At 46.2% G+C, this 12,964-nt stretch overlaps 1 protein-coding gene across 12 annotated transcripts in view; it reads right to left on the bottom strand.

Moving 5' to 3' along the window:
• SPATA6 (spermatogenesis associated 6) overlaps positions 1-12,964 on the bottom strand; it is a 131,800-nt gene that overhangs the window by 9,871 nt on the left and 108,965 nt on the right. For all 12 annotated transcript variants that reach the window (XM_074265991.1, XM_074265994.1, XM_074265992.1 and 9 more), the window contains exon 12: positions 5,610-5,701. In XM_074265991.1, the coding sequence (XP_074122092.1) occupies positions 5,610-5,701 (92 nt within the window). The remainder of the gene's footprint in view (positions 1-5,609; positions 5,702-12,964) is intronic.

Genomic DNA, 12,964 nt, shown 5'->3' with positions numbered 1-12,964 from the left:
AAGGAGAGGAAAAGCGCCGTCTGGCTAACGTTATCATGGCGGGCGATTTGAGAGCGGCTCGGGGGCGGCCCCTGTTCTAGCAGATGGCCGGCAGGGACGGCTCCCCGATCTGGTTACAATGGCCGGCAGGGACGGCTCCCCCATCTGGTTACTGCCACCTTGATTCAATCCCGCCTTCCCCAAGGCAGATGCGCCTGTCAGGTAGGAGCCGGGTCTGTGTGACGACCCGTCCTTGGGGGCTCATAGGCAGCCACAGAACCACCAGGGAAATTGTGGGAAACAGGCGGTTTTGTAAAAAGTCAAGCGGGTCACGTCTAGTCAAACCCCGAGGGTCGGTGCTGGCAGGCGGAGAAGGGGACGATGGGGGGCCTGGTCAGCGCTTGGAAGAACCCAACAAGTTAAGGAGCCGAACGTGGGGGTCTGCGCCCCGGAGAACCGCCCAGACCAGAGCAGCTACTGACCCCACCTTGAGGTGAGGCTTGGCTATTGTTCCCAGTGCTTCATTGGCAAGGAGACTGGCAGGCAGGAAGCACAAACAAATGCTGGCTAAAAGGAGATGCTACGAAGCAAGATTCACTGAGCACAGGTTTAGGGCCAGGACCTGGGTTCGAGTCCTGGACTTCCCCATGGTAGGAGAACCCCAGCTTCCTCCTTGGGTTTGATGATCAGTCCTTCCCAGAGGCGAACCGTGCTCCCACTTTGGGCAGGCCTTGGCTCAGCTCCTTCCCTTCAGAAGCTTCCCTTTCCTGCCACCGGACTTAGGCAACAATCATGGTGTCGGACACAGCAGGGGAGGGGCCGCCTGTGGGGCAGAGGTGACCTGTGCCCTGAGAGGAGGCCCCGGGCTGGCGCGGTCAGCCCCAGGCAGGCCATTGCGGACAGCTTGGGGTGTGGCTCAGGGAAGGGGCACTGTAACCTGATGGAATCCCAGGCGTGGCCAAGGAAGCTGTGAAATTGCGCAGAGGCGGAGCCCAAGTCAGGGGTCTGGGTCAGAGGACTGAGCAAGGGGTCCGGGCCAGAGGCCTGAGCAAGGGGTCCGGGCCAGAGGCCTGAGCAAGGGGTCCGGGCCAGAGGCCTGAGCAAGGGGTCCGGGCCAGAGGCCTGAGCAAGGGGTCCGGGCCAGAGGCCTGAGCAAGGGGTCCGGGCCAGAGCCCTGAGCAAGGGGTCCGGGCCAGAGGCCTGAGCAAGGGGTCCGGGCCAGAGGCCTGAGCAAGGGGTCCGGGCCAGAGGCCTGAGCAAGGGGTCCGGGCCAGAGGCCTGAGCAAGGGGTCCGGGCCAGAGCCCTGAGCAAGGGGTCCGGGTCAGAGGCCTGAGCAAGGGGTCCGGGCCAGAGGCCTGAGCAAGGGGTCCGGGCCAGAGGCCTGAGCAAGGGGTCCGGGCCAGAGCCCTGAGCAAGGGGTCCGGGCCAGAGGCCTGAGCAAGGGGTCCGGGCCAGAGGCCTGAGCAAGGGGTCCGGGCCAGAGGCCTGAGCAAGGGGTCCGGGCCAGAGGCCTGAGCAAGGGGTCCGGGCCAGAGCCCTGAGCAAGGGGTCCGGGTCAGAGGCCTGAGCAAGGGGTCCGGGCCAGAGGCCTGAGCAAGGGGTCCGGGCCAGAGGCCTGAGCAAGGGATCCAGGCCAGTCCTGAGCAAGGGATCCGGGCCAGAGGCCTGAGCAAGGGGTCCGGGCCAGAGGCCTGAGTCCAAGTCCGGGCCAGAGGCCTGAGTCCAAGTCCGGGCCAGAGGCCTGAGCAAGGGGTCCGGGCCGAGGCCTGAGCAAGGGGTCCGGGTCAGAGGCCTGAGCAAGGTGTCTGGGCCAGAGGCCTGAGCAAGGGGTCCGGGCCAGAGGCCTGAGCAAGGGGTCCGGGCCAGAGGCCTGAGCAAGGGGTCCGGGCCAGAGGCCTGAGCCCAAGTCCGGGCCAGAGGCCTGAGCAAGGCTCAGGGCCGAGGCCTGAGCAAGGGGTCCGGGCCAGAGGCCTGAGCAAGGGGTCCGGGCCAGAGGCCTGAGCAAGGGGTCCGGGCCAGAGGCCTGAGCAAGGGGTCCGGGCCAGAGGCCTGAGCAAGGGGTCCGGGCCAGAGGCCTGAGCAAGGGTCCGGGCCAGAGGCCTGAGCCCAAGTCCGGGCCAGAGGCCTGAGCAAGGGGTCCGGGCCAGAGGCCTGAGCAAGGGGTCCGGGTCAGAGGATTGAGCAAGGGATCCGGGCCAGTCCTGAGCAAGGGATCCGGGCCAGAGGCCTGAGCAAGGGGTCCGGGCCAGAGGCCTGAGCAAGGGGTCCGGGCCAGAGGCCTGAGCAAGGGGTCCGGGCCAGAGGCCTGAGCCCAAGTCCGGGCCAGAGGATTGAGCAAGGGGTCCGGGCCAGAGGCCTGAGCAAGGGGTCCGGGCCAGAGGCCTGAGCCCAAGTCCGGGCCAGAGGCCTGAGCAAGGGGTCCGGGCCAGAGGCCTGAGCAAGGGGTCCGGGCCAGAGGCCTGAGCAAGGGGTCCGGGCCAGAGGCCTGAGCAAGGGGTCCGGGCCAGAGGCCTGAGCCCAAGTCCGGGCCAGAGGCCTGAGCAAGGGGTCCGGGCCAGAGGCCTGAGCCCAAATCCGGGCCAGAGGCCTGAGCAAGGGGTCCGGGCCAGAGGCCTGAGCAAGGGATCCGGGCCAGTCCTGAGCAAGGGGTCCGGGCCAGAGGCCTGAGTCCAAGTCCGGGCCAGAGGCCTGAGTCCAAGTCCGGGCCAGAGGCCTGAGCAAGGTGTCCGGGCTAGAGGCCTGAGCAAGGGGTCCAGGTCAGAGGATTGAGCAAGGGGTCCGGGCCAGAGGCCTGAGCAAGAGGTCCAGGCCAGAGGCCTGAGCAAGGGGTCCGGGCCAGAGGCCTGAGCAAGGGGTCCGGGCCAGAGGCCTGAGCAAGAGGTCCGGGCCAGAGGCCTGAGCAAGGGGTCCAGGCCAGAGGCCTGAGCAAGAGGTCCAGGCCAGAGGCCTGGCTTATAGGCACAACAGGAGGAAATGGAGACAGTGCCTGGATGGCTTTGGGTCTCAGTCTTCTTGTCTGTAAAATGGGGACAATGACGTTTGTGTGGTTGCCCTGGCGGCTGATCCAAGGAGCCCTGACTGCTGACATGGGGTGCATAAGTGGGGCTTGTGAGGCAGGGAGGGAGGCCCGGGCCCAGGCAACTAAGGCCTCTTCAGGGCCTGGGCAGGGCCGGCAGCAGGGGTGTGATCCCGGCCTCCGGCTCTCTCCAGCTGCCCAAGGTCCTTCACCTCCTGCTGAGAGCCCGCCAGGGTGACTCCCGGGCATCATGCCGGCCACCATGGCTGACACCTTAGGTCACAGAGGGGAACACCGGCTCCTTCACAGCTCCCACTGTCACCTGAGCCACGGCACCAGCACTGACACAAATGACATCAATAGAAAAAGACCGGATGTGAGCTCCAGCTCTGCCAGCAGGACCGTGGCCGGCCTCTGGCCGTTAGGTGAGGAAAGCTTCGAGGAGGCTCCACTTCTTTGCTTAATGCTATCTGTCTGTAGCCCACCTTGCTACTTCACAGCTGTTGAGCCCTTATTAGCCACGCCCCTTCAGTGGGCCAAGGGAAGCTGGGTTCAGCCTACCTAGGGCAAGGAGAGAGAATTCCTTTGACCAGCCCTAGAATGAGAGCTGTGGGCCTCCTACCATCTGTACTTTGACTTTTCTAAAGCTGGCAATAAAACCCTTTCATTTGCTTTTTCAACCCTACTTGTATGATTCTGGGCAAGTCATTAAGCCATCGGCCTCCCTTGGAGCAACTGCCTCCCAGGGACTCAAGGGAAGAACAGAACCACGTGGGGGAAAGAAAAGACAACAGCTAGTTCGGGAGTGGTGAGGGAAGAGAGCTGGGGGAGAGCTGGGAGGGCCAGGAGGGTCTGGGGACCCAGGCCACTGGATGCACTTCCCACCTCTCCCACCATCCTCTGGCACACGGTCAGGTAAAGACATCTCTGAGCTCTCCAAGGAGGAGGCCGCCCTGCGGCCCTAAGGCAGACAGGGGAATGGGTGCCCCAGTCCTGGCATCTGGCTGGGGAGACCCTGCTACTGGGCTGTCAGAAATGAGCCGGAGAAGGCCGGCCTGAACTGGGGCCGAGGGAAGAGCGCAGAGCCGGGAACATGGCTCCCACGCCACACCACCTTGGAGACCAATTCTCGGGGGACAAGTCCTGAGACCCGAAAAGGAAGTCCAAGAAAGAGGGTATTTTGTCAGACTTATCTGTTAGAAGAGTTTGGAGTTATTTTTCCTTGCAGTGAGTGGGAGGAAAAATAAATGCTCCATAACTAAAAAAAAATTAAATAAAAAAGACGTACAAAGCACATAATTACATAATGGCAAGATATGATTTTGAAAGGCTGCAACTTCGCAGCCACAAGATATTATTAGAGGTAATTAAAAGTTACTAATGAATCCTGAGGCGGTTGTCCTATAGATCTTTGCTGAACTTGGCCCACGTGCCTGCCCAAATGTGTGCCAGGCAGGGGGAAGTCGAAGCCCACCTGTAATGGGGGCCACTCCTCGGCACATGAAGGTCCCTGAGGGCCACGCGCTGACCATTTATGTGGCTGACTGGTCCATAATTACATTTTGATGTATTTGAGAAAGAGACATTTGCTGAAGATGGCCACAAGACCCTCCTGAATGACCTAGGGGCCAGGACCAGATGGCACTGGGCCCAAAGTGCTGCTTTCTCCAACCACTCCTTCTCCTCCGGAGACACGTGACAGCAAAGGGCAATGGGAGCTACAAGGAATGAGCTCAGAGAAAACTCGCGTCGTCTTGCCTCAAAAGCTGTGCATAGATGGCGGGCAAGAAGGCTGCTGGGAGCCTGCTGGAGGGCATCACGGGCAGAGAGCGCCCCTAACAAGACCAGCCAGGCTTCTGTGGCAGACAGAAACTTATGAAGCCCAAATGTAAAGTTTTATACTTGGGTTTAAAAGCTCCCCAAGGAGGAGGGAGCAGGAGGCAGTCAGTCAGAGCTGGCGTGACCCTGGGCCGCACTGCAGAAAGCAAAGGTGTAGGAATAAAAGAGTGAGCATCAGCTGGAATCAGCAGAGGAGTGCAGTGGGAGGAGCTCTGGGTCTGGCGTCAGGGGGCACGAATTCAAATCTGTTTCAGGCGCTTCCAACTGTGTGAGCCTGGGCAAGTCACCTAACCCGATTCGCCTGTTTCCTCTTGAGCGGGAGAAGGAGGTGGCCAAGCCCGTCAGCATTTCTCCCAGGAAAACCCCAAATGGGGCCACAAAGAGTCAAGACCAGAATGATGAATAACAGAACCATTTCTGAAGTTCAGAGATGGAAACAGAACTGACTCGCTTTTTAGAAAACATTTTTCTCTTGGGCTAAAATTATGCAAACTGATCTTTAACTGGAGAACATTGTTGTCACTGAGAGCGTCCTGAAAATAAAGGTCTGTAGGGCAGCCGCACACACATTGTTCACCACAAGACGCGAAGGGAAGAGATCGACAAGATCTACAATGAACTCTATTAGAAAAGCCCATTACTGCGCAGCCTGTGTCTCTTACAGGGTGGATTGGAAAATGAAATCCCCAGGTAGCTTTGGGGGCTCCCTCTTGTCCCCCAGAGCAGCTTTAGCTGCGAGGCTGCTTGTATCGCTTCGTCCAGGCCTCTCCGTACCTGTATTCTGGATCACTATCACAGACGGAGTCTTTATATGAAAAACTTCTTTTCAGGTCCAGCTCCTCATCTTTTTCCTGGTCTGTCTCATCCTGAAAGAATTCAAGAAATCACTGGGTTAGTTTTCCTCTCTCTTTGGAAACAGCTTTCATTTCATAAAAGTTTATCTAAATGTTTTGACTTCTTGACAAAGGAGAAGAAAAAGCCACATCACCACATACTTACCATTTGTTTTAATGAACCTCAGTGGGATCTTACTAATAGGTATTTTTTGCCAATAAATTGGTAACAGTTCACTCAAGCTCTGTGAAGGAAGGGAGGTGTGGTAGGAAAAGAATTTAAAGTCAGAAGACCTGGGTTCAGATCACGACTGCTACTTATTGCATTGCTGACTTTGTATGAATCACATTCCCACTTTGGGACTGGATTTTCCAATCTACAAAATGACCCAGTGGACTGGGTCCCTCGGGCTCCAAACCTCAGGACCTTGCCCGCTCAGCCTCGGCAGGCAAACTGAGGCCATCTTGGCCCAAGGAAACCAGAGAGTAGGAGTCTCACACACATAAGCCACAGCTGCCCCTGGGCTCCGGATTGCATCTGTTTCAAGGTCAAGGGGGAAGAGTCCTCTCAGGAAAACAGCTCCATTTGCAGACTCAGAAGATTAAACAGAATGCCTAGAGGGGTCCAACCCAGATTCACAGAGTCGGTGGGAGCACCATGTGAAGTGGTCCATCACAAGGTGACGAAGTGGCTCCTGACTCCGGCTCTGTCTTTGTCCTTTGTGACAGTGAGCATCCTCCTCTTGCCTGAGCTCGCTGCCCTGCAATGGGCTCAGATGCCGGGGCCCCGGCTTGGCATTCAAACTTCCATGCCTCACAAAGTGTAATGCTGGCAAATATTTGCCTGTGGAAAACTGTCTTTCTTTAGACCTCCTTCCCAAGTCTCAGCTCTTTTCTTTTTTTTTTTTTTTTTAATAAAATGTATTCTTAATTTTATTGAAATTTTTTGTTTTCCCATCACCTTAATTTCTGAATAGACTGAACTATTCTTTTTTTAAAATTAATTTTATAATTATAACTTTTTTTGATAGTACATATGCATAGGTAATTTTTTACATTATCCCTTGTACTCCCTTCTGTTCCGAACTTTTCCCCTCCTTCCCTCCACCCCCTCCCCTAGATGGCAGGCATTCCCATACATAGTAAATATCTTATAGTATATCCTAGGTACAATATATATGTGCAGAACTGAATTTTGTTGTTGTTGTTGTTGCAAAGGAAGAATTGGATTCAGAAGGTAAAAATAACCTGGGAAGAAAAAAAATGCTCACAGTTTACACTCATTTCCCAGTGTTCCTTCTCTGGGTGTAGCTGATTCTGTCCATCATTGATCAATTGGAATTGGATTAGCTCTTCTCTATGTTGAAGATATCCACTTCCATCAGCATACATCCTCATACAGTATTGTTGTTGAAATGTACAGTGATCTTCTGGTCCTGCTCATTTCACTCAGCATCAGTTGATGTAAGTCTCTCCAGGCCTCTCTGTATTCCTCCAGTTGGTCATTTCTTACAGAACAATAACATTCCATAATCTTCATATACCATAATTTACCCAGCCATTCTCCAATCGATGGACATCCATTCATTTTCCAGTTTCTAGCCACTACAAAAAGAGCTGCTACAAACATTTTGGCCCATACAGGTCCCTTTCCCCTCCTCAGTATTTCCTTGGGATATAATCCCAATAACAGCAATGCTGGGTCAAAAGGTATGCACAGTTTGACAACTTTTTGGGCATAGTTCCAAATTGCTCTCCAGAATGGTTGGATTCTTTCACAACTCCACCAACAATGCATTAGTGTCCCAGTTTTCCCATATCCCCTCCAACATTCATCATTATCTTTTCCTGTCATCTTAGCCAATCTGACAGGTGTGTAATGATATCTCAGAGTTGTCTTAATTTGCATTTCTCTGATCAATAGTGATTTGGAACACTCTTTCATATGAGTGGAAATAGTTTTATTTTCATCATCTGAAAATTGTCTGTTCATATCCTTTGACCATTTATCAATTGGAGAATGGCTTGATTTCTTATAAATTAAAGTCAATTCTCTGTATATTTTGGAGATGAGAGTCTCAGCTCTTTTCCACCCTGGGGCCCGGGGCACTGCGGGACCTCCTTCCTTGTGATTTTTCAGGCACAGAATGGCCACTCCCATCTCTGTGGAACTTCAATTCCTTGAGTTCAATCCATCAATAAGTCTATGGTCCCTGTTCCTGTGTTGGCAAAATAGATGGACTTGGACAAGTTTCCCAAGTACAACCATCTGATCACACCTGGGTGTGAATGCTGGCTTTACCTTCCACTGTAATGCTTCAGGTTCCTAACAGGACAATGAGCTCCGAGGTCCATCTGGGCCAGCGATGACATTCTGTATTTCGGAACCAAATAGAATAAAGCAGCCTCCAACACCACTAGAAAGCTCCATTTCTCTTTCATGTTTTCTACAAATATACCACAGATTTCAGTACCTTCTGATTAATACTAAGAAGCACATTATTGAAGACAGGGAGCACAAGGGATAATTGGTCACTGAGCATTGCTCTTATATCCATGAACAATTAAGAACACCAGGAGAAGGTTCCTACATACTGGATGGTTCTTTTATGGAAGATGCGTGGAAATGTACTGAGAAGAATCCCACAGAATAAGGAGGTCACAAGGATCTCACAGCCAAGAGACCCTGGAGTTACTGCAGCATCATGATAGGACGCCTACAATAGCAACCAATAGGAGACCTTCGTCCTGAGGACTTTACAGAGATGAGGAAAGTGGGTATGGGAGTGAGGAGTGGCTGACATCATCTCTCCATCATGAATTCTTTTGTAAAGTAAGCTTTCCCTGATGTTTTCTGGTTTTAACATCTTCCTGCCCCTCTCAACATCATCCCATATAATAAAAATCACTTTAAAAAAAAGAGAAACCGACACACTAAAAAAAAAAGTTTAAAAAATGTAACGTGCAATATCTGTGGACCTACCACTTCTATAAAAGGGTGAGAAGGAGAGGAGTCCCCAGTGAAAAGCATTCTGGCAAAAATTTGGGCTAGTCTAACATATCACCTTACATTCCACAATATGGCCTGACTGATCCTGATATTTTGTTACATTAACTTTTGATTTTTTGGAGTGTCATTCTTTCTATCTACATCATAGTAGTTACTGAGTATTCTTGGGTCTGCTTATTCCATTCTACATTAGTCCATACAGATCTCTCTATGCTTCTGTATATTCATCACATCCATCAGTTCTTACAACACAATAGTATTCCATAAAATTTTTGTATGACATTTTGTATGACATTGTTTAGCCATTCCCCAATAGATGCTCATCAAAAAAGTGTTGTTATCAAAATTTTAAATTTTGTAAATATAATTATTTATAATTATAAATATAATAATTGTGTAAATGTAGGGACTTTTTGTTGTTAATGTCTTCCTTTGGGTACTGGTCCAGTAACAGAATTTCTAATTCAAAGAGTATAGACATTTTAGTCACTTTATTTGCATAATTCAAAAAAATCTCTTCAGAAGGATTCTACTAATTCACAGCTCCAACAAAATGTATTATTGGGCCTATGGTTTGACAACTCTTCCAACACTATTATAATTTTTTTAATCTATGCTAATGTTCAGGGTGTAAGATGAAACCTTGTTTTGATCGTGGTTGTGAAATCTTTGAAATTATTTTTAAAATTGTGCATATTTTTAATTACTGCTCTACTGGGGAATTAGTTTTTCATTTATATATATATATATATACATATACATGGATATATATATATATATATATACACAAACATATATATATGCATGCATAAATTGTTTATATATCTTAAATATTAAACCCTTATTGGAAAAAATTATTTTTCTCCACTTGACCATTTTCCTTTTTCATAGGAGTATTAATTTTGTCTGTGCAGTTTTTCTTTTTTTCAGTTTAAGTTAAGTGATGTTTTTTATATTTTTACAATTGCTTCTATCTCTTATTTGTTAAAAATATGTCTCCTATGGTCAACTGAGAAAGACAGCTACTGCGATCATAACAGTGATTCAGGACAATTCCAAAGGACCCCCTGATGAAAAATGCTATTCACCTCCAGAGAGAGTGATAAACTTTGTAGATTGATTGAAGTACACTTTTTTTTAAACTCAATTTTTCTTGTTTTGTCTTTGTTATTTTGCAATTTAGCTAATATGTATATATCTTTTGCAAGACTTCACGTGTATAATTAATATTGCTCACCTTCTCAAGAGAAATGGATAGGAACAGAAAGGAGCAAATCTGGAATCCAAAATTTTAAAAAATGGATATTAACTATTAATGGATGTAATTGTGAAAATTTAATGAAATAAAATATATTTTAAAATATATATCTGAAAGCTGTGAGAGGTATGTGATCTGTTCTTCTAATTTTATGCAGCATGATTTTTAATAAAAGCAGCAGATCATAAACTTCTCCAAGCTATTAGCAGGCAGTATTGTGGAATGTAGTGTGATATGTTAGACTAGCCTAAATTTTTGACAGACTGCTTTCCAGGTTTCCCAGAAGTTTTTATTAAATAAGGATTATTTTTCTAGGTAACTTATGTTTTCTTTTTTATCAAACATTGGGCTATAGTTTAAGATTTTTTCTTGTTTCACTGGTCTTTTTTTTTTAACCAGGACCAGTACCAGACAGTTTCAATGGTGGCTATTTTATAGCATAGTTTGAGGGCTATGAATGATATTCCCCTTTTATCCCTATTTCTTTTAGTCATTTCCATGGACATACTAGATCTTAAGTTTTTCCAAGTGGATTTTGTTATTTTATCAAGTTCTATAGCATAAACCCTGGGTAATTCAATCGACACAGCAATAAAATATAAATTAACTTTGGTAGTGTTGTCATTTTTATTATATTGGTACTGCCTAGCCCTAAATATTGAATATTCCTTTAGCTAATTAAGTTTGTAATTGTATCTATACATGCTTTTGTGTGTGTGTGTGCACACCTTGGTAGGTATTTTATGAATTTTATTTTTGAATAGTATTCTCCTTTTGTTGCTTCTTGGATTTTTTATTGTTATGTTGAAATGCTATTGATTTTTAAGGATTTATTTTGTAGCCTACAATTCTGTTGTTATTGTCTCAATTAATTTGCTGATTCCTTAGAATTTTTCAAGTATACCATTTTATCATTAGCAAACAGGAATAGTTTTATCTATACTTTACCTATCCGTATAATCTTAAATTATCATCTTATTGCTATTGCTGGCATTTCCAGACCTGTTGCTGTTGGTGGTGGTCCTTTGTTCTCAAAGACTACCAGGTCCATCAGGGACCTGATGCCATGACATGCCCGTGAATTGGATTTAAGCGAGGGAGACTGTACCAAGTTGCCAAACCTATAGCAAACAATAGAGAGAAAGCATCCTTCTTTGGCTCTCCTATTTATTGGAAGAGGTCCTAGTATATCCTCATTGCATTGAATGCTTGCCTTGTCTTTTTTTTTTTTAATTTCATATTTTTCGTTGTATCAAAAAAAAAAGGGCCTTCAATGCCTATACTTAATAGGGTTTTTTTAGCACAAAAGAATGATACATTGTCAAGGGTTTTTATGCATCCATTGAGATGACCATGTGGTTTTTAAATGTTTTGGCTTTTAATATGATTTACTTTATTGACTGTTTTCCTAATGTTGAACTATCTTCGCATTCCTGGCTGGTATTAAGCTTATGTGGTCATAACGAATGATTTCTTGGATAGAATGCTATATAGTTTCATTGACAGAATTCTTTTTAAAATGTTTGAATCAATATTCATTAATCATTTTGGCCTAGTTTTCCTCCTGAGCTTTATACTTTCCCAGTTTAGGTGCTAGGATAAAAGAATTCTAGTAGTATTCTTTCTCAGCTTTTGAGAATAATTGATAATATGGGTGTTTTTTTATTGTCAAAAAAAATTGCTAGAATTCTCTTGTGAATTCATCAGGACCAAATAACTTTTTCCTGACAGTTCCTTTTCAGCTAAATTTATTTCCTTTTTTTGAGGTTGGGTTATTTAAGATCTTTTATTTATTTGTTATTTGGATAGTTTTGAGTACTTTACATTTTTAAAGTTATTCCTCTATTTTTTATGTTTGCAGTTTTGTTAGCATGTAATTAGGTATATGTTTCGATTATTCTTTTTGGTTCTGGTTTTGTTGGGATTTCATCTCACTCATATGCTATTTCATTGACTTGACTTTCTGCTTTCTTTTTAACCATATTTGCTAAACAGTTGTCATTTTTATTAATCTTTTCAAAGACTCAGTTTTTAGTTTTATTATTTCTATGCTTCTCCTCAAATTATCTCTCATTTTTTAGTTTATTTGTTCGCTTTCTAACTTTTTACATGAATCTTAAGTTCATTAATCTCTCTTTTTATTTCATTAATGTATGTTTGTAAGGATGTGACTTCCCCTCCCCGCCTCGCTGAGAACTGCTTTATCTGTAACATCCCTAGAAGTTTTGGTATGTTGGTTCATCATTATCATTTTCTTCCACATAATTGTCTATGATTTGTTCTCTGACCCCCTCATTATTAAGGATTTCATTGTTAAGTTTCCATTTGGGATTGCTTTTTGTTCATAGTCCCTGAACCATGACTATTTTGCATTATGGTTTATAAAAGATGTTTTAACTACTTTTACATTTATTTGCAGTATCTCTCTACTGAGAGGTGGTTAATTCCCTCCTCAATATTATTTTATTTTTCCAAACATATGTCAAGATAATTTTCAACATTTATTTTTGTAAAACTTTGTGTTCCCAATTTTTCTCCCTTCTTCACTTACCTCTTCCCTTCCCATGATAGCAAACAATCCAATATAGGGTTAAACATATTTCCATATTTGTCATGTTATGCAAGAAAAATCAGACCAAAAGGAAAATTAACACAAGAAAAAACCCAAACAAATGTGAAAATACTATCCTTTGATTCATATTCAGTCTCCATAGTTCTCTCTCTAGATGTAGATGGCATTTTCCACCCCAAATCTATTGGAATTTCCTTGACTCACATGGTCAATTTTTGTAAAAGTTTCATGGGGTGATCAGAATATTTACATTCCTTTGCAGCCCCTTTTAGATGACACTGTAAGTCCTTTAACACAAGTTTCTCCAGAAATTTGTTTAGTTCTATATTTTCTTTGGTCTATCTGTTAGACTTTTTCAGATTTGCTAGAGGGATACTAAAATCTGTTGCTATTGTGTTATGGTTATGTCTTCTCATAGCTCAATGTTTCCTTCATAAATGTTGATGCAAAGGAATT

This window comes from Sminthopsis crassicaudata, chromosome 4, assembly GCF_048593235.1.
Source record: "Sminthopsis crassicaudata isolate SCR6 chromosome 4, ASM4859323v1, whole genome shotgun sequence".
NCBI classification, from domain to species: Eukaryota; Metazoa; Chordata; class Mammalia; order Dasyuromorphia; family Dasyuridae; genus Sminthopsis; species Sminthopsis crassicaudata.
The sequence above is the reverse complement of the archived record's forward strand: the minus strand, read 5'-3'. Positions and strand labels throughout refer to the sequence as shown.